General features: G+C 39.9%; 1 protein-coding gene across 5 annotated transcripts in view; it reads right to left on the bottom strand.

Moving 5' to 3' along the window:
* The window catches only part of gulp1a (GULP PTB domain containing engulfment adaptor 1a), a 101,219-nt gene that overhangs the window by 29,648 nt on the left and 51,574 nt on the right, over nucleotides 1-19,997 (bottom strand). For 3 of the 5 annotated variants that reach the window (XM_039600420.1, XM_039600418.1, XM_031757407.2), the window contains one exon: nucleotides 7,318-7,398. In XM_039600420.1, the coding sequence (XP_039456354.1) occupies nucleotides 7,318-7,398 (81 nt within the window). Of the gene's footprint in view, nucleotides 1-7,317; nucleotides 7,399-12,055; nucleotides 12,180-19,997 lie in introns of those variants that run through there. The other 2 variants (XM_031757408.2, XM_039600419.1) reach the window with 2 other exon arrangements.

The raw sequence follows: 19,997 nt of genomic DNA, 5'->3' as shown, positions 1-19,997 counted from the left end.
AATTAACAAAAGAAAAACAACTGAACACGAGATTGCCTGATAAACATTTTAATGTGGTGCACTGGAAGGAAACGAGACCAACACCCTTGTTGTCCAGCAGTTTCATCTAATAGACCATTACCAAAAAAATATCTTATCCACAAGCTAACAGTTGTATTTCATGATTTCTCACATAGTTTCTTCATCTCAAGCTCTACTTTTAAAGTTCTTCATGTCCATGTCAACAGTGTGAAGAAAAAAATACTGCATTTACTTTATCAACTTTAAAACTACATTGAGTGAAATCCATGAAAGTGTTGCAAATAAAAATGCACCAGACACAATACACGTACCTGTGGATTAAAATGACCAAATAATGCGTTCATTATTCCTTCAATTGTTCTTAAATTTTAGGTTTTGCATTTACTTATTATGTTCTCTTTGCATTTGGGCATTATTTATTTCATGCAATCTTGTTTGCTTCTGTATTTTATTTTTATTTTTCTTTATTAAGTAATACAAAAATAAATACATTAATATACGTGGATTAAAAATGAATTTTAAAATGTATTTAGTAAGAAAAAAAAAGCAAATCTGAAAAGCACAGAAATTGTATTTTGTAATTTGCTGTTCAGTTCCTCGATCTATTTTTAAGATCTTTAATGTTGTATTTCTGTATCAAGTGATTTAAATAGTGTGTCATTAAATTAAATCCAGGCTTTGTCTCTTGTTTTTCTGTGTAGAACTTTGCAAATATTGGCATTACTGCATGAAACAACAATGGGAATTTCTGCTATTAATAATATAATACAATGACTGTACTAAGCCGGGACAGACTCCGACCTCAGCTCGACCTTGAATTGGATAAGCGTTTAAAAAAATGGATTGATGGGTGGATGGATGGATGTCTGTTACTACTAAAGCTAATTAGAAAAATAATGAAGTGCTTAAGTCAAAAATTGCATGAAGTATTGTGGTCACAGAGAAACTGCCTAATATTCCTTGTACTTGCCTTGTCGAGCTTGAGTGCCACGCTGTAAGTGCACATTTTTTTATTTATTTATTTTTTTATACGGCCACAAGACGAGTGCAGGCAATAGACTAATTCACTGCAGTGCTCAATCAATGACACACAATGAGTGTGCTGGCTATGCACAGTTCTCCATCAAGCAGAAGACAACTTCAAATGGGCTCCAAGCAGAGCAGACCTAAACCACAATTCAACTGCAGACGTGTGGGAGAGTGTTACACTGAGATAAAGACTTGGAGAGTTTAAACTGTACTTCTCAAAAAGAAGTACAGTTTAGAATGTGGTGAGCTACATAAATGAAGTAAAAATGTTGCAATCACATAGACATGGGGACAGTAATTCTTCTGAGAAGAAATCTCTTGAGGTTTCGCCTTCATCATATACAGTACATTTGGGGAAATGGACAAAAATGTCACAACTGCCCTGCAATTTAATTCAAGTCAGTACAACAACACTGCAATACAGTGCCTCAGAAATTAAAGCTCTCTGCAAGAACAAACTGAACATTACAAGGTTCACTGTGGTTTCATTATTGCAGAGCTACTGTATTGAAGTTAATTATGTTCTACAAATGCTTATGATTTTGTGTCAAGCTCCTGTAAATTATTGTAATACGACTCCACCATTCTGCCAAAAAACTATGGGAACTGAATTTAAAATGAAGGGAAAACTGCAAATATTGACTGTAGGAAAAAAGTCCAGGCTCATTCAGAGCTAATGCAGATTTTACAAGGCTGAAAAAGGAAATGCTTAAGGATCATGCAAATGGCCGTGCGGCTTTACAAAATAACACTGTCAGAGCAGATGTTAAGGCAAGGACAGTACAGCCTCTCCTCTCATACTGCAGTGTTCTCTCAGGACAAGGCAATCAGACATGCATGAATTAAACTGTTACTACTTATTTGTGCGCCGATCATATCGCAAACCAATAATGATGGCTTGTGTAATAGTTAGAGGGATCATTCCAGGAATGAACATCACTTGGACTGGTATTTATTTAGTCCAGCCATTCAGCTGTGATGGCCACGGCAAAATTAAAAAGCCCATCCATCCATATCTAATTTTCTATGTGGGTGCTTTCAGTTAAATATAATCATAATGGCGGATAGAGAACATCTGACCGTTTTTATGGTAACAATAAGAACAAAAAGAACACATGCACAATCCTCTTTTCATTAACTTTAGTTTATTATATGTTAGAGGACTCAGCAACTATCTGTAGCCATGTAGATATTGCAATAAAAGTCATCTTGCAGTTGGACTGATTGAGAACTCATTAACCAGCTGAGCTTCTGCAGAAATTTTGTTAAAGGTACTTTTGTGTAAAGCTTTTCAAAGCCCTCATTTTAAAATGTTCAAAACCTTCTAAAATGAACTAAATCTTTCAATAGAGACCACAGCTTTGTGATGCCTGTGTGTTGTGTTGCAGAGATATCAAGTGAAGTTGAAAGTGGTCCGGGCTGTACCGCCGTCTAATATCGCAAGACAGTGCAGCGAATCAGTGCGCTGTCCAATGCTACGAGTCCAACAACGTTTTTCAAGCTTGCGTTACCGCAACATTTCCACAGAATTTCTTTTTTTAATTTAATACAGAAATATTAGATTAGTTAGGAGTCGTCTTTCAGTAGTAGCAAGGCAAAATTATTTCAAACATACTTTTTAATGCTCATTAGGATGGATCTAATGAGCTTATCTGCACTACAACTGTTAAACAAAACACTCTTTCTAGTAAAAAAAAAATGCTTCTCTGGTACAAAGTGTCCCTTGATATCGGTGCCATGAAGCATCAGATTACAGAAAAGGTACTTAAAGCACATAATACTGCTTTAAGTACTCTGTCACATTTAAACACAGTGGCTCAGTATCATTTTGTATTGTGCAGGGTTCATGTGTAGGGGATATTTTAACACAGAAAACCCAATGATATTTTCTTAAATGATGTAACTGCACCACCAATCGTTCTAGCTCCCAAAAGGAGTATGTCTCTTTTTAAAAAAACGCCACTTATCTCTTGGCCGGTCCATCAGGACAGCTTTTGCCAGCAGCATTGGACAAAGCAACAATATTCAATGATAGGGTGAGAACATGCTCAGCATTCAAACCACAGAATAAACACACTGCCTCACAATTTTTTTAAAGAAACCTATTGCTTTTATTTGATTAAAAATAATAACAATTTATGAGAATTTAATACTGGCAAATCAGAATTGTTGCTGCACTACCTGAGGTAACGTAAGTGCAGCTTGGTAAGTAAGAGCACTTTGTTTGGTACTTTTACCTCCCAGTTCAATACTTCTTAATACTTGTTTTATTATTTACTTCTTTTTTGCTCAACAGGATTCAAAACAGTTAAATGGCACCATAAAACACATCCATCAAAATGACCATAAGGTGAAATCAACGTGTCTGTGCAACAAAATCTGAACTTCAGTCAGGACCATCGCAATCACAAGGAGATCATATATTTATATAAATTACTGGGAATGGAAATACCATAGCAGTATGGCTCTGTTGAGGAATCAAATAACTCTTCTTCCTCTAACAGGAAACTGGAATGTTGGAAAGCCACATCAGTCTCAGCCAATAACAGAGCAGCGTCAGTGACAGACAGCGATGACATGGATTACTTCAAACATAGCATGAAAGGTGGAGATGAGGTGGAGGTGGGCTGCAAAGCAGCGTGCCCAGGAACGGCAACACTGAGTGAGCTAATGTAGCTTAGAAAGCCCAGCCCAGAGATCTCTAACACTAAGATCAGCTGTTCTGCTGGGACGGCGGCCAAGTTTGACTTCCTGGCCTGCCCAAAATAATCCTATGCCCGACAGCAAACGCTGCCTACAGACAGGATTGCATTAGAAGTAATCAGCATTGAAGAGTTAAACAGTCATCATTTGCAACGTCATGCCATCACTTAAAAAACTCAGTAGGATACAATGATGGTACCTCACAAGCTAAAAGAGCAATGTTTTTAAGTGCTTCTCATAGAGTTCAACTCTTTAGTGCAAGTCACGTCCAGGACCATGGAGCGATCAGCACAGGAGATAAAAATGATCAAGATCCCTGCAGGTAATACCTGCTAGACGTGTTCGCGCCCACAAAACGCAGGCCTACACAGAGACAACAAAGATAAATCAGTGTGGTGGACCAGTTTTTGGTGCCAGCTGCCAGCCCAAAGAGGCAGAGGCAGACAGGACAGGTGCAGAAACAGAAGAAAGCTGTTGGATAATGTGTTGACTATTGATGTCAACTACTACAAATTAAAAAGTGACAGGAAAAACAGCTAACACGATGTAAACCTTTCTTGTGTATAAATTGAAATGACGACACAAAATTCTAAAGATGATAATTGAACAGAGTGATGTCATCAACAACAAGGGGCAATTATCCTCTTTCAGTCACATTAAGACCTCAACAAAGACTGAATAATTCACTGCAACGTGAAATCACTGGCAAATAAACTTTTGTTCAGCTCATGCAGGAGGCTGCCGGGCTGCAGATGAAATATTGCACATCCGTTGATATTTAGGATTGATGGAAATGTGCTAAGCACAGCTGTGCTCAGATTATTAGGAGACTGAGGAAGTCATGTTCCCAAAGGAGTTACAAACCTCACATCTTCCTCTCATTCTCATTACATGATTTTTATTTCGATCACTTAAAAGGTACCGGTTAATTCAAACATTTATTCCATGCCTTCATTCACATTTTTGTCTAAGGATATTTTGAGGATAAAACTGGAGGTGACATTAAAGCTGTTTATCAACATTCGGTCTGGCTTGCAAAAGGAAGGCTGCAGCATCAAGGTCCACGGAGCTTGAATGCAAGCGGTGAAATATACCGTGCACACACACATGACTGGCTATAGATACTTTTTTCAATATTTTGGTCCATGCTCTCGAATAAGAGGGTCTTATCTTTCTGGGAGGGGAAAGCTTTTATCATATACTGTGAATTCTTGAACCTCTTGGCACCATCTGCTAAAGTCTGACAGTAACAAGTGTTGCAGAAATTAAATCTGCAGAGAAGCCTAAGGGTCAGGCATCTGTTGCTATTCTGATGTAATAGTGCATGGTGGAGGTCAGAAAGCTGCTGTCCTTCTGTTTAGTGAAAAAGCTTTAGCATGCTGTTATGGCAGAAACGTAAAAGGAGGAACTGGTTAGAGCTGTAAGCAGTTAAAGGTGGTCAGTTTGACCGTCTGCCCGTGAGCATGTTTGCCTTCTCTGTGACTGATTTTCCTTTCAGCAGCAGCCCTCACCTGTCTGCTTTGAGTCCTTCACACCATGCCTTTGGATGACTTTGATTCATCTTTTTCATCATTCCTTCACTGTATAGGCACACGTGCATGTTTACGCTGAAAACCACAGGAATTCAATAAAAATGTAGCAGCATTTCCATCCAATTATAAATGGAAATTTTATGTGAGGTGAGGCCCTTGCAGAAACCTTCGCAAACAGTCAATGTAATGAGGGGGGAAGAAAAAAAAAACTGAATTAAAACCAAATATCATTAAAGCCCGGCACACCACCTGGGCCCCGGACACTTTTCCTCAACGCTGTCTAAGGCTTCTCCAGGTCTGATGATTCACACCAGAGGGAGCGGGACAGATGGTGGTAAACACATCAAGCTGTTTGGCAAACGGCAGTCCCAAATATCTCCTCTGCATTTGGGAAGGGTCACTTCGAGACTCGGGAGTGTTGCACAACCCTCATAACTGTCTAACGCTGCAGAGGCAGGATCTATACACGCTGTCGTGACTGCCTAATTCTGCTGTTTTGTTGTCCTCCGTGGCTTTGTGCTAATGAATAATTTGATGTTTTTGTTGATCTATCGCAGCCAACATTTGTCGAACAGCGTTTTGAAGCTGCACGGTTCATCATTTTCATCTTAAACATGAAATCATTTCATCAGAGAAAATAATAAACATTAACATCAGTCAGTTTGTTTTTTTATTTGTTTTTCGCGGGGAGCTTTTCAAGCGTGAAGACTTTATAGTGCTGCCAAACTGATGAACTGCTCACAGGAAAAATGTACCATGGCAGCCCTGCAGTTGGGCCTCACCGAAAAAGATTTCTGCACATGATTCATTGAATGATTCCAAAAGCTTCCAAAGCTTGATAAACAAAACCTTAACAGTGAGGGCTTCATATCCAGATAAAGCTGCTTGGTCTTTCTTATCTCCTGCCATGGCATCTGAAGAATTTCTTTTCATTGTTTCACAGACAAAGAGCCAGAATTTGTTTTAAAAATATCTTTTAAAGAAAGAACATACCAGTGGTTGAGCATGTTTAAACCAAGCTTTCCCTTCAGTGATACTGTAGCTTTCTTGAAATAAAGAAATGCCCAGGTGACATCACCGCGTTATAGCTCTGCATTCCTAACTCTTAGTAACTGGGACTGGGACCTCTTGTAGTTTAGGTTTGCAGGGCTGATGTCCAAGATATAAGTAGGTGGGATGCACTGTACATTCTGCAACAAAGCATCCTCTTCAGGGTAGCATAAACATTTTTGGAATTTTCTACAGCTTCAAAAACAGCTGCTGTCTGTTTGTCTTTTCCAGCTTTCTCAATGGTCCAATGATGGAACTTCAGAGATCCCTCTTGTTGCCTTTTTTCCAGCCTCACAGCTTGCTTCACTACCCCACCCACACTCTGCTTCAAACCAGTCTGAGAACCTACTGACTGATCTGCTAACTAAGAAGCATCAGCCAATTTTAGGAGGCTACTGGATGTAGCTGGGTTAACAGGAAGTCCTGATCAGGATATCGTTTATCCACTCTCCTGTTCCACAGTTTGATCACTGTTTGTGGCATCCTCAGGCAGTAGCAGATGCTTTCAATGTCCTCCAATCTGAGCTCAACATAATACTTTTCATGTCCCACTCAGTGCAACTAATTCTCAAAGTTTCTATAACATTCACAAGGGATTTGTATTTCCTGTTGGGTTCTCTAATGTCACCGTCATGTAACAAAAGAATGGAGATGCCTCACTTCAGCATTTGAATGCACCACCAGGAAGGATTCCCAGATCACTCTGAAACAAAAGCCAGTGTGGGCATGTGTTTCATTATGATGCATTATTTATGTTGAGGGTGTTTAAAGTCTCTGTGAGTTGATTATGGTTGTGTACTGAAATGAACTGAATCCAAAGATGCCCTGGAAGGTAGGAAAGACTGTGTAACACCACTGGCACGGTTCTTTGAGGTATACCCTGCCCACTGACACAGGTACACATTGAGGATGTTTAACAAAAAACAATGTCAGGCATAGCTCAGGTTTATGAGCTACACAAGCGGCGGATATGTGTGCTCACCTTTTTTCCTGTTGAAGGCGCGGTTCATAGTGGAAACTGTGCGTGTCTGTGGTCCCTCCTGAATATCTGCCAATATTCCACCTGGAACAGCAGCGGGGAGACACGAGTTAAAAATGGTTTCCACCACAAACATTCAGCAAAAGACAGAAAGTCTAACAAACAGTCTAAAGTTTTCTTTGAAAAAAAAAGGAGAGAATAATCCCACCCTCTTAGAGTGAGGCAAGCATTTGCTGTCAGAAAGCGTTAAAATTAAACTCAGTGTCTCTGCGTTACATTTGTTTACCACGGAGCCACGTCATTCTCATCTCATCTGTGGTGCCTTTAACCTTGTGCTGCTGATAAAACAAAACTCACTGTTCTTGCTGTTTAATGGTACAAGGTGTGTCTAAGAATGGTGATTTGTACCAAAGGGAAGCAACAAAGCTGCACGGTAAAACGTTGCATTGTTTACCATGATCCTCTTACTGGCGCTGGCATTAATGTTCAAATCTTTCCAGCAGAACTAGGGCAAATTTTTCAGCTAAGCAAATGCACACATACACACATGTGTGTTTGTTTAGCTGTTACTAATCATCTCCAGGTTTTTATTACATTACAGAAAGACAAAGAACCAAAAGGATTTGAGTAACACTGATAATGGATAAAGTAAGAGATGAATGTGAAACGTGGATAAAAGTCAAATTTTCTTCCTTCTTTCTTTAAACCTACTGTAGCTGCAGTAATGCATGCTGGATGCGTCCGAACACACAAACTGTACAGCACATTGACTGCTGTGCTACCTCACAAAAACAAAAGTAGTGATTTCTTTTGGAAATGCAAAGCATCCACCTCCACAATGTCTCCAAATGTGACACTGCTTTGACTGCTTCCGAGCTTTTGCATCAGTTCCCCATGAGAGCCCAGCTTTGCAGAGGACTGCAAGGACAAACTGTCCAGAACCAGGTAGCTGTCGGCGACCCGCACAATCATAATTCTTTACACATTTGCTGCTGGGAAATGTTTAAGGACTGCCACACAACAGCTCTTTCAATCTTTGCCTCTGCAAACACATTAACTGGGCTATAAAGGAAATGAACACAACTTTCCCCTCTCTTACATTTACAATGCAAATACTGAGCTATTAAAAGTTTGAGGTTGATGAAATAACAAATCTTACACAAGCTGCTAAATTTCAACATGATCCAAAGTGACACAATTTTTAAAAAAGGGTTTGGTGTTTGCTCTCTACAAGGAACATCCTAGAATAGCCAATGAAATTAATCAATTTTCTTGTTAGCTGTGAAACATAAAAATGTCTATTAAGCGTATTAAATGACATCTCAGTTATGTCATCTTTCAACTGATGGATATACAGAAAAACACCCCGCTGTCCAAACAGCCCATTCTTGTAAAACGTCATGTGACTTGAAAGATTCAAGGGAATTTCTTCAGAGCTCAACGAATAAATGATTAACTTCTTAAACATAAATATTTTTAAATATTTTTGGAACACAATAAGAACCAGATGGGGTTTTTATTAATTATGTTATGATACATGAACTGCTACAAATGAAAGAGCGTGCTTTCATTTTCACAGCTGTGAATGTGAGCTGCAAGTTGTGTGTTACAGCTGTGAGGCAGTGTTTACCGCTTTCTTCTGAAAAATAGCTTATGAATTGTTTTTGTATGATTAATTTATTGCAAAACTTGGCAACTTAGTAGCTCAAAAAGCATCATCCAAAAGAACCAAAGACAGTCAGAGGAGACTGGAACACAAACGCTGCTTATTAGACCCAATTCAAAACACAGAGGACGTGAGTGGAGCTAAACCCAGAGGCAGACAATAGCAGCACCGTGATGTGGCACAAAGCAGCCAGGCTCTAATATGGAGACATATCGATTCACTGGACTGACACCCGGAGCTATAAAACATATACTTTGGCCTCAGAACAGTCGGGACTTTGTCACTATGTTTATGTGATCATTTGTAGAAAATTCCACTTCAGTGACTTCATTCAGCAGTTTAGTTAGCTTGGTAAAATGTAACCAAATAAGACCTCAATTTAGGTGGTTGGTCTCTCTGCCTCTCTGCCATTATGTCCCTTCATCAGCTCCGACTGCAACAAACTCTGACGATGTTTATGTTCATCGGCAATTGTGAATAAATGACGACATTTATAAAATAGGTTATAATATGAATACAATTATCAGCCAATACTCCATAGGGCTGAGAAATAAGATTAAAATTCAAGTGTTACAAAACGAATCGATCACCACGACACGGGAGGGTAACGGATCATTAGCTCTGACTGAGGCCGTGTCTGAGTCTCATATCTTTATTACCGAGGGGAGAGATTTTGACAAACAAACACAACATCGTTTTGAAAAGAAGACTCATCAATGACAGAACTCGACATATTTCTGAACTCGCATTTCACAGACTGAAAAATGAAACACTCTAAACTGCACATAATGAGGAACATAATGATGTAAGGCACATCACTGAGGGAAAAACAAACACAATGTAGTGGGTTCTCGCTGTAAGGGGAGCTTTTTTTTCCTCTGACAGAGGCCCTGGAAAAGGTTGTAGAAATTTTAAATGGAACAAGCTTCAGGGTGGAGACTGACATTCCTCAGTCAGCTAGAAGAGAAAATCGACTGCTGAAAGAGACCAACGTGCTCTTGTTTAAGTCACACATGATGCCGTTGCAAGCATCGCATAGGCAGGTGAGCCGCAAGGACACTATTATTATGTGCATTTAGCCAAAGGCGACAGGGAAAGCAAACTCTGCAGATCTCTGCATCAAACTACTTTGCGGTATTTGGTTTACCAAATTAGGACCTTGGCAGTCGCTGCTTTGCTACCTGGAACTGTATTTTTAGATTTAAGTGCATTCTTACCTTTCTCTTCGAAGCAACAGATATGCATTTGCTGCAGAATAAAACTGTCATAAAAGACTCATCTTCCTTTTAATGGTTTCTGGTATTTTGATAGCGTCAGTATGGTTTTTTGTTTTTTTTGTTTTTTTATTTTTTTTATTCCATTTGAAATTGGGGAAAGAGCGGCAGAAAGTATGAGGGGGTGTGAGCATGGACCTCCTTTCATTTCCATCGAGAGCATGAAAAGCCTTTTTAACCAAAAGCAGGACTCCGGAGGTGTAGTACACCTGAAAAATAAAGATAAAATAGACCTGAAAATTAAAAAATATGCTCCCACAGAGAGCTGTGTTCTACCCTTTTCTTTTCCTTAAAAGCACAACAAGGGATACTGAAGCCCAAGAAAATTTGTAAAAACAAACGATTGGAAAGATTGGATACATGCACCCAACAGAGAACCAGAATGAAGAAAAAAAAAAAAGGACGAAACTGGCCCGAATCCCAAATCGTGCAGAGTGGCTTACACGACCTCCCTAAAAGTCACAGCTAAGAGCTTTAACGTCTTAAAACAAAGATTGCCTCATTCTGGCATCCACAGTGGAAAAAGGCCTGGCAACCTTTTTGTTTGTTTGTGACATACTTGGACGTAATGCAATGGTTCGCCTGACACTTGACTGTGATATCACTCATTTTGATTGACAGCTGAAGTGTCGGGCCTGTTTTAATAGCTTCCTGTCTGGTGATTCAACAGCACCCTCTTGGGAGAACGGCAGACTCCGGATCTCTCACACACACACACACACACGCACACACACACACACCTACACAGACTTAACACTGAGCTGCAAATGTCGTCAGTCTTCTTAAATGTTTACCAGCTGCAGAGGAAGCACCGTGTTCTTCTGAATTCCTCAACAACAGTCCGCTCTATACTCACTTCAATTAAGAATGAATTAATAGTATTAAGACTAATAAGAAAAGCAAATGAGCACATATGTCAATAATTAAATGGCAATAAAAGCCCAGAATGCCTTTACATTGTACTGTAACACACCCTAAAATACACACACACACGTGCACACACAAGCTAAAAGACTTAATTACACAGTACATCATATGTAGGCTGAATTTTGTTTGTGAATTACGAGCAAGACTAGTTGAAAAAGCGAAGCAGCATTTACTTACTTAGATTCTCATCCTCCCAAAAACTGATGAAAAAATGTCCAGATTCTGACAACTCACCTTCAGTGACTCAAACATTTGGAATTTAGCTTGGGAAAGAAACTTACTGGAGCTGGAACCTACTCTGACCCTGTGCGGTTCCCCTTTCAAGCCCAGTCACTGAAAAACGCTAAAGTTTAACAAACCCCAAAATGTTTCAAAATGCTTCAAATGAAAGCAAGAAAGCAAAGTTAATGTCCCATTTAAAAATCCCCCTCAGCCGCTCACTAATCCAAGCCATATGCACTCAAAAGGCAGCGCGCTTTTAACGTGGGATAAGAGCAGAGCGTGCACTGTGGTCCCAACACGATGCCCCAGCAAAGAAAAATCAACAAAGATCCTTTGTTTTCCTCACTTTGCTCTCGCCCCAGCTCTGAAGTCTTGCTGCCTAAGTGCAAGCCATCGCAAATACAATCTGTTTATGAATTTGGTCCCAGGATTCCTCAGTTGAATCAACCGTGGTGTTTTTGGTGTCTAATCTGGAAGGCAGTCCTGCTCTCTCACAGCCCAGCACTTTCATCTGAGGTGGATCAAATGCAAAACCCTGACATATTTTATAACGGAAAGGCACCTCTCCCCTTCGACTCTTTAAAAGGAGAGGAGAGAGGGGGAGAGAAACATGCAAACAACAACAACAGAGCCGAGATAAAAAGCTACTTACTTGCCTCCAAACTGGGGTGGAATAGTGAAGAGGAAGTTTCAGAGGATCTTAATAGTTTTCAGCTGTGGGCCAGATGGTGGTGCACTGAGGACTGCAGTAAGCAGAGATGATGGGGGCTTGCAAGCTCAACAAGAAGCGTTTGCCTAGACACATGATACTTGACATTCAAACCCAACTTCCTCCGCCCACAGTTTGTCCAAAAGGAGTTTCACATGTGGAAAACAAGAGACCCCTTTGGACAGGGACTATTTCGCTGTGATGCACAGGGGCATACCACAGATGAGCCATAAAAGCCATCTCGCCAGAGGTTGCAGGCTGACCCTTTTGCTGCAGTGTGTGATTCATCATCACACTATGCACCCTGGCAACAGCCTTAGGTCAACATCTTGGCATCAATCAACTCAGCAGTACGGCCAAAACATTATGAAGTAGAAGTCACAATACTTCTCTAACTTGGAGCACAAAAAGCCTCCCTGTGAGATGATGTCAACTTAATAATACCTTTTCCTTTTCCTCTGCACTCTGAAAACATTTATGGCTCAAAGTGTGAGTACCGGCAGCTCCAAGTGTTTTAAAATCTGACATTCAATTTTTTATCACATAGAGATGAACTGCCCGGGAGTGCCCTCAAAGTGGGCAGGGGCGATGCAAAAACAAAATTGGAGCTGACAAACAGCTGAATCGGCAGCCTACTTTGTTTGCTTATTGAGATTTTTCTATGTCAACATCTAAAGCGTTATGCAAATGTCGTCTCCCAGCGGGCTATTCAGGAAACTGTCAAATCTGAATCTCTCCTTCAAAAACTTTTGAGCATCTCATTGAAGTCCAAATACTTGAGGACAATCAACTGACCACTTTTATTAAAAGTGTATCAGAGGAGGCTGATCCAAACAGGCAGATCAGGTTGCTCCTGCTCTGTTTTTTTAGACACAAGGAGGAGATCAAAATATAAATCATAATCAAATCTCGCAGAAGTTGGTGCGGCGCTGCGACTCACGCTGTCCTCCTCATTTCAGTTTAATGCGCTTCATGTTTTTCATGAGGTGGGGGTACAGTTCTGAAGCCAAGACCCATCACAACAACATTTCTGCTATCTCATGTCACTACACTCCAGCACCATTCACAGAGACACTGCCAACACAGATGATCTCTCACTGTTACTAACAGAGGCGTCAGAACACATAGAGGTTAAGTACAGGAACTCGGTGTACGATTTAAGACACAGACAGATGCATGTAGCTTTTCACTCTTAAATCTACTGTGTTCGTAATGGCCACCAGGGGCCGATACCTGTGGCTGCAAAAAGACTTTCAGTCCTATAAAAGTCTGTAGGAAAATTAAACTTGGCCCTGACTTTAACAAACACTTTTCTCAGTTTGTGGGCTCAGACAGCATTTTCACTCATTAAATGAAACACCAGGACAACATTCCGTAAATCATGGTGATTCTAAGTACTCTGTACTAGATAACCAAGCCAAAATATGATAATCCAGAATATGCTCATTGGCCAATAATTTGTGACGGACACAGTCAGATCCACCTGATCATCACATCCACTATCAAAACTTTCACCTCTAGACTTCATAACAGGACTTAACAGCCAAGTTAGGAGGAGGAAAATGTGTCAGAAACATCAGAATGACTATGATTATCTGACAGCAATGGCAGAGAAGACGAGGAGGCAGCGTTAAGGGTTTGTCAGCAAACCAGTGTGCCGCTAAACATAGTTTAAATTAGCATGCTTTACACCAGAGGTCGAGAAGTGGCAATTAAGAAATAGCTTCAAAAGCTATATATATATATATATATAATAATATGCTAATTGTGTGCATATTATATGCTATGTCACTTCCTCATGTTGCTATGCTGGTTGGCCAACAGAGCTATTGTTTAGAGTGACCTGGAAATATATCCCAGTGATGCCATTTTTGCATTTCTGATATAAATAGATTAGAGTTTACCATTTATTATGGAAGGGTTTGAGGTCAATTGCCGACATGTCTGATCTCAGTGTCCTTTGGTGTCAGTCTCATAATTTTGGTGTGAAACCCGAAACAAACAGCAAGAGAAAGCAATCTGTTTGTCAGTAAGTAATAGTAAGTAACTTTTGCTCAAAGGTTTTTTCCCTCCTTTTTCTAATCCTCATGGTTGCTCAGTGTGAACTAAACTGTTGATATGGTGAACTACTTTTAGTTATGGTCAAGAGCTAACGAGAAAGTAGAAGTACTGAGTTTTAGTTCACAGCAATTAATAGGTGCATTAAAACGTACAAATACATTCAAATGTGCATTCAAATGCAATGAGAATACATAACATTTTGGAAGCTTCTTTAAGTCTACTCATGTGAACTACAGCAACTGCAACAGAAAATATAGCTGTGGAGATAAAGCATTGTATTTGGCAAATAATGCCTTTTTTTCTTTTCTTTTTTTTTCTTTTTTTAAAGAGAAGACTCTTTTAGTTTCCAGCCAATTTACAAAGGTCACTCAGAGAAGAAAAGAGCATATTTCTTGTTCATTCTCTCTCTCTTTTCTTTTTTTAAAATCCAGTATCCGGTTAGAGATTCAGCTTGGTCAGGGCCTTGGGTGGCGGTGTGTTTATGCTGGCCAGCACAACTTTGGTTTCTGCATGAGAGAGCATTTAAAGCAGGGAGGGTCTCCGGATTTGGGCTGTTCTGTTCGCACTTTATTTTTCTAGGGGTTTTTCTTTGCACTGCCCAGTATCGCTTCACATTTGTGTCTTGTATGAACAGCTGTGGTTGGGTAAGGGAAGTGGCTAGCCGAGACACATTCTGGGGAAGTGGGGACATTTATGTTGCAGAGCCAAAGATATTAATAAATGCCCACGGAGGGGAATTGGGAAAAAATGAACTAATAATTAATTATATCTATAACACTTTAAAAACATATCTGTCAGTGTACACAGAAAGAACATATCTGTGTACAACATTATGAGCCTGTCAATGATTAAAAAAACCACATTTCACAGGATTAAACATAAATTTTTTACCATTTTATAAGTAACTGAGATAGTCGAGACAACAGCAAAGTGGCACAACAGACACAGCAACTCGAATGCATCTGGGTCAACAGTTAAAAACAATGAGTCATCTCTTCTGACTGTTTCATAACGTGGTTGTACCGTCGCACTTTTGGGAATCATTTCTAATTGAGCAGGAAACCAAATAATTTGGATGGTATAGTGATCGTGTCCAGTTTATTTATTTGTATATCCAATAACTTAAAGCACTAATCTCACAGGAGAAGACATACACTGTACCAGATTTAGCAAGCCGCTAATTTCCATATGAAATCCCCAGAACACAATAAAAACAACTAAATACAAGGCTTTAAAGTATCTTCTTCTGGATTCTATTATTTACAGTTCTTATGGTTTACAGATTTTCTACAAGTTCAGACTCCAATTATTTCGATCCTCGCCTGGGATGCATGTGTAAGTGTGTTTGTGGGAGTGGGGAGTGGGTGGAGAAGCAGGAATGTGCATCTCAATGAGAAGCATCTCGGTGGATTTCCATTGAGATTTGCAGCCTCCATATGATTTGTGCTTCATCCAGGCAGTGATGCAAAGTGCCAATGTGTGACACCAGAGATGTATTTTCAGTTGGCATGGCTTGCACCGCTCACTGCAATGTGATGACAATGGCCAAAAGAGAAAGCAATCATTTCAATTTACCACCACTGTAAAACCAGCTCAAGTAAATATACGATTCCCAAAACTAAAAACCAAATACCAAAGGATGACTATTAAGGTTCAGCTCTAGTTGTTAAAATGCTAATCAACAGCACGTGTAATATCAGTTTGTTTTCATTCCAAGGGTGTCAAATATTGCCATTTTGTCAAAGCTGCTGCCATCTCAAAGTCACACGCAAGTAAGTGAGGGAAAACCAAATGAAGCAAAATGCAAAAGGAGACAAACTGTAATCTCCCAGCTGACAGACCTTTGACTCACTCCAACACCCTTCTATCTGCCTAATGTGGATTATGGATTTAAAAGAGGTCCATTATCTCTCAGTAACCAGTGTTGCTATGACAGGCGTGTTTAACCAAAAGAACTCAAACGTCACCCTGCAGGTGATGCCAGGAAAAATGTCAGGCCATCATTAACGCCATTAGTATGACTCCATGGGGGAGCTTAAATGCCTGGTCAGTAGTTGTGGTGGACTGACTAAATGACAGTCACTGATGCTGCCAGCATGACTAAACTGGGGCTGCAGAAATGCTGTGGACATCAGTGTGCAGGGCTCATCCTTAGATGGATCTTTAATCAGTCTATTTCAATTTTGCTAGTATTACAGGGGAAAAAAGCAAAGATATGTATAAATATAATAAGGTTTATATCTGCTGTGTAGAAGGGCGATGTTTGTGAGTAGCAGAAAAATTCAAGAACAGTATTCTATGCCCTTCATTATGCACAAATTTTCTTCCATATTCCAATGGGAAATCATAATGGAAACATATTGTATGTGCAATCGAAAGTTAGAACGATTGCCCTCCGGCTCTGTGAAAGTATTCAACTATTAATGGGCAACAATCAATCACCAGTGTCAGCCACCTCCTACCTGAAACACCAAAGCCTAAACTATGTGGAACAGCAACCAATCCTCACTATATGAAAGAGCTGAGACCAGAGGGCTGGTTTTTATTTTCAATTTTTCTTTGAAAAAAAGACAAGTTGTGTTCGGAGTGTTTGCCACTGGCTGGCTGGGTTTTTTAAGTGTGCATCTTATCCATGTGCTTCTGTGGGTTCCTTGCAGGTCACCCCTGTCACAGACTGGTGCCCTGCCCAGGTTGTACCCCTCCTTTTGCTTTGTGACAGCTTATTCTAGCAGGTCTTTTTTTTTTTTCTTATTAATTGTCTACATTTTCTCCAAAAGAATTTCACGTTAACTAAGCATAATCCCAGCCAAATATTAAAAACACAAGAAAAGCAGAAGACAGTACCAGAAATTCAATTAAGCAAGATATATTTAAAATCTGATCGAAACGTGGCATGGCAAAGCTTCCTTCCACATCCCAAAGAAATACATGTTAGGTAAGTTGGTGATTCTAAATTGGCAGTACGCGTGAATGTGAGTGGTTTTCTGTCCAGCATGTACCCTGCATGTCACCTTATGACAGCTCAGACAGGCTCCAATTCGACTGTGACCCTGAATTGGATAAGCAGAAGAAAATGGATGGCTGGATTCAGCAATCTTACACAATAGAGGCTCAAAGTGTCCCTGCACATTGGTAAAAAGTATTTATATCACTTAATTATTTTTTGCAATGAAGACATCTCTCCTCGACCCACTGTAAACCATCTCCAGTAGTAGTAGTAGCAAAGAATAACCCTAAATGTGCATTAATATTTATTTCAAAAACGGATTACATCATGTAATCAATTTGCCTCCAAACTGTACCACAGGGAAACTCAATAGGTCATGAACTGGTCCTTTGCTGATTCTACACAAAGCAGCTAATTAAAAGACACAGCGTCCAATATCACGAGGTACAAGGTGAAAACGGAAGGGTGTCCACTGCTAATGTTCTTCTTGTTGCTGCAGGCTACAAACTTGCTCTAGAGTGTTCAAAAGGTCACGGTGTGTCTGCTGCTCTGCTGTGCTATTGATTTGAATAAATTAACTGTTTCATTCAAGTGTTTTGTTAATTAATCTTTACCCTCCCCGCTGCATTCATCTGGAAGAAAAGGTCTATTCTGCGGTCATATAAGCCAGGGCGAGACCCAAAAACAGCAATTTTGGGAATTCTAAAGGTCACAACAAGCGCTTTATTAGGAACACCCATGCATTTTAAAAAACTTGGCAGAGCTAGTGCATTAGATTGCATTTGAATGCACAGATATATAGAGAGATATAAAGTGTAAAGCTCTTTTTGTTAGATAAAATTTAGATGTCAAATTATAGATTGATATAAAACATGTTGTGCTCCAGGTACAGATATAACAGCACCACCATTTTAGTGCCTCTGGCCTTATGTAAAACAACAGAAAAAGAACAGACTGTGTTTTTCTTACAGTAAAATTTACCAGAGCCTTCAGAAACCTTTCATCTGTGTCCGGGTTTCTCTTTGACTTCTGTTAGATACTTTTCCAACAAGGCTGAATACAAATATCTGTATTTGTGTGACATTATTCTTGTAATTTTAATCCCCCACATATGTCTAGGTCTTCTCAATTCAAAGAGGCTTTTCTGTAAAATCTTGCCACATGTCATCTGTGTCAACACAACAAAAAACTGGAGGCAGATTAGCTACTTCAAGGCCTCAACAGCCTTTGCTCGCTGGTGGAATATATATGTACACTTCTGCTCAGGTGTAAATGCTGGGCTGATCGCTGTAGTTGTACACATGCTTTTACTGCATTATAAGTCCTTGATTTAGAGGAACTTAAGGAAGTATGTGCAGACCTGCACTGAAATTCAAGCTCTGGCTCAGGTCAAAATTCTTCAGTCCACCATTCTGCATAAGATACAAAGAATCAAGCTCTTAAAGGCAAATAAGTTTTAATTCTTTACAGGCCAAAAGCTCTCTGAGAGAAATTTTCATGATAATTTTAAGAGGAATAACACGTGTTATTGGATACAGAACAGAATTGCTTTCACTGGCTAACAGACATGTCATTGTTAAGTCACACATGGCATTAAAAGGAGCAGAATGGGTGGAGACAGGCTGAAGTAACTTAAACAGGACACTTTGCATGAAATTTGCCAATAGCTGTCATGAGCGGCTAAGCCTTCTTCCTCTGATGTGTGCTGGTAAAGATCATCCGCTAATGGATGATGTACTGGGATTGTGGGGCAGAGTTTAAATTCATGGTCTTCTGAACTAAAGCTATGCCTAAACCAACTTCCCCATGATTGCATATAAGCATGGTCATAAACCTCATATATGACAACATCCTCCTTTAAATCAAAATAAGATGAAGAAGAGGAGCGTTAAGCTTGGCTCGGAGATGATGATGGAAAAGAAGAAAGTCGGGTGGGTGGGAGCAGTGCGCATATGCCATAAATTCAACCATGCAGAAGAATTATTCCATTATTTTTCATATGCAGGTAGATAATTACTAAATTCTATAGAGATGTGTGCCATAGTCTACAAACATTAGTGGAGAAAATGGAAGATTTTGGACTGACTGGATGTTTGTGCACACTGAAAGTCAGCAGAGAGAATAAGTTTGGAATTGGAATAAGTGTCGGCAAAAATATGAATCAGTTCATACATCAGGTTTTCTTTAGAGAGGATGAATTTAATATCGCCGAAAAACAAGTGTTTTACCACATTTAAGCAAAATCTGTTGTTCTTCAGTTTAGGGGAATTAAAAGCAATAATTGAAACATTTTTGGGGCGACTGTGGCTCATGGGATTGGGAAGCTCATCTGTAACCGGAAGGTTGCCGGTTCGATCCCCCTGCTCTCTCTGTCCTGGTCGTTGTGTCCTTGGGCAAGACATTTTACCCTACCGCCTACTGGTGTTGGCCAGAGAGGCCGATGGCCCGATATGGCAGCCTTGCTTCTGTCAGTCTGCCTCAGGGCAGCTGTGGCTACAACTGTAGCTTGCCTCCACCAGTGTGTGAATGTGAAAGTGAATGAATAGTGGAATTGTAAAGCGCTTTGGGTGCCTGGAAAAGCGCTATATAAATGCAATCCATTATTATTTTTTTTACAAATTGGAAAATAGGAGGTTTTGCATTCAACAGGTGACTAGCTAATGGGCTGAAACGTCACTTTTCTGCTTTCAATATTTGGAACTACAGGGTTCAGGTTGTGGTAATTCACTCTACGGAAGATTTTCCACTGGAGCAGTCTCGTGACGATACCCCACACTCAATGTCAGCGGTGCTGACATTTTTGCATTTTGCACCGATTAGTTGCACTAATCATTTTGTATTGATTAGGGCCAGATTATATATCGACTGAGCCCCAAA

The sequence above is a fragment of the Oreochromis aureus genome, linkage group 16 (assembly GCF_013358895.1).
Source record: "Oreochromis aureus strain Israel breed Guangdong linkage group 16, ZZ_aureus, whole genome shotgun sequence".
In the NCBI taxonomy this organism is placed as follows: Eukaryota; Metazoa; Chordata; class Actinopteri; order Cichliformes; family Cichlidae; genus Oreochromis; species Oreochromis aureus.
The sequence above is the reverse complement of the archived record's forward strand: the minus strand, read 5'-3'. Positions and strand labels throughout refer to the sequence as shown.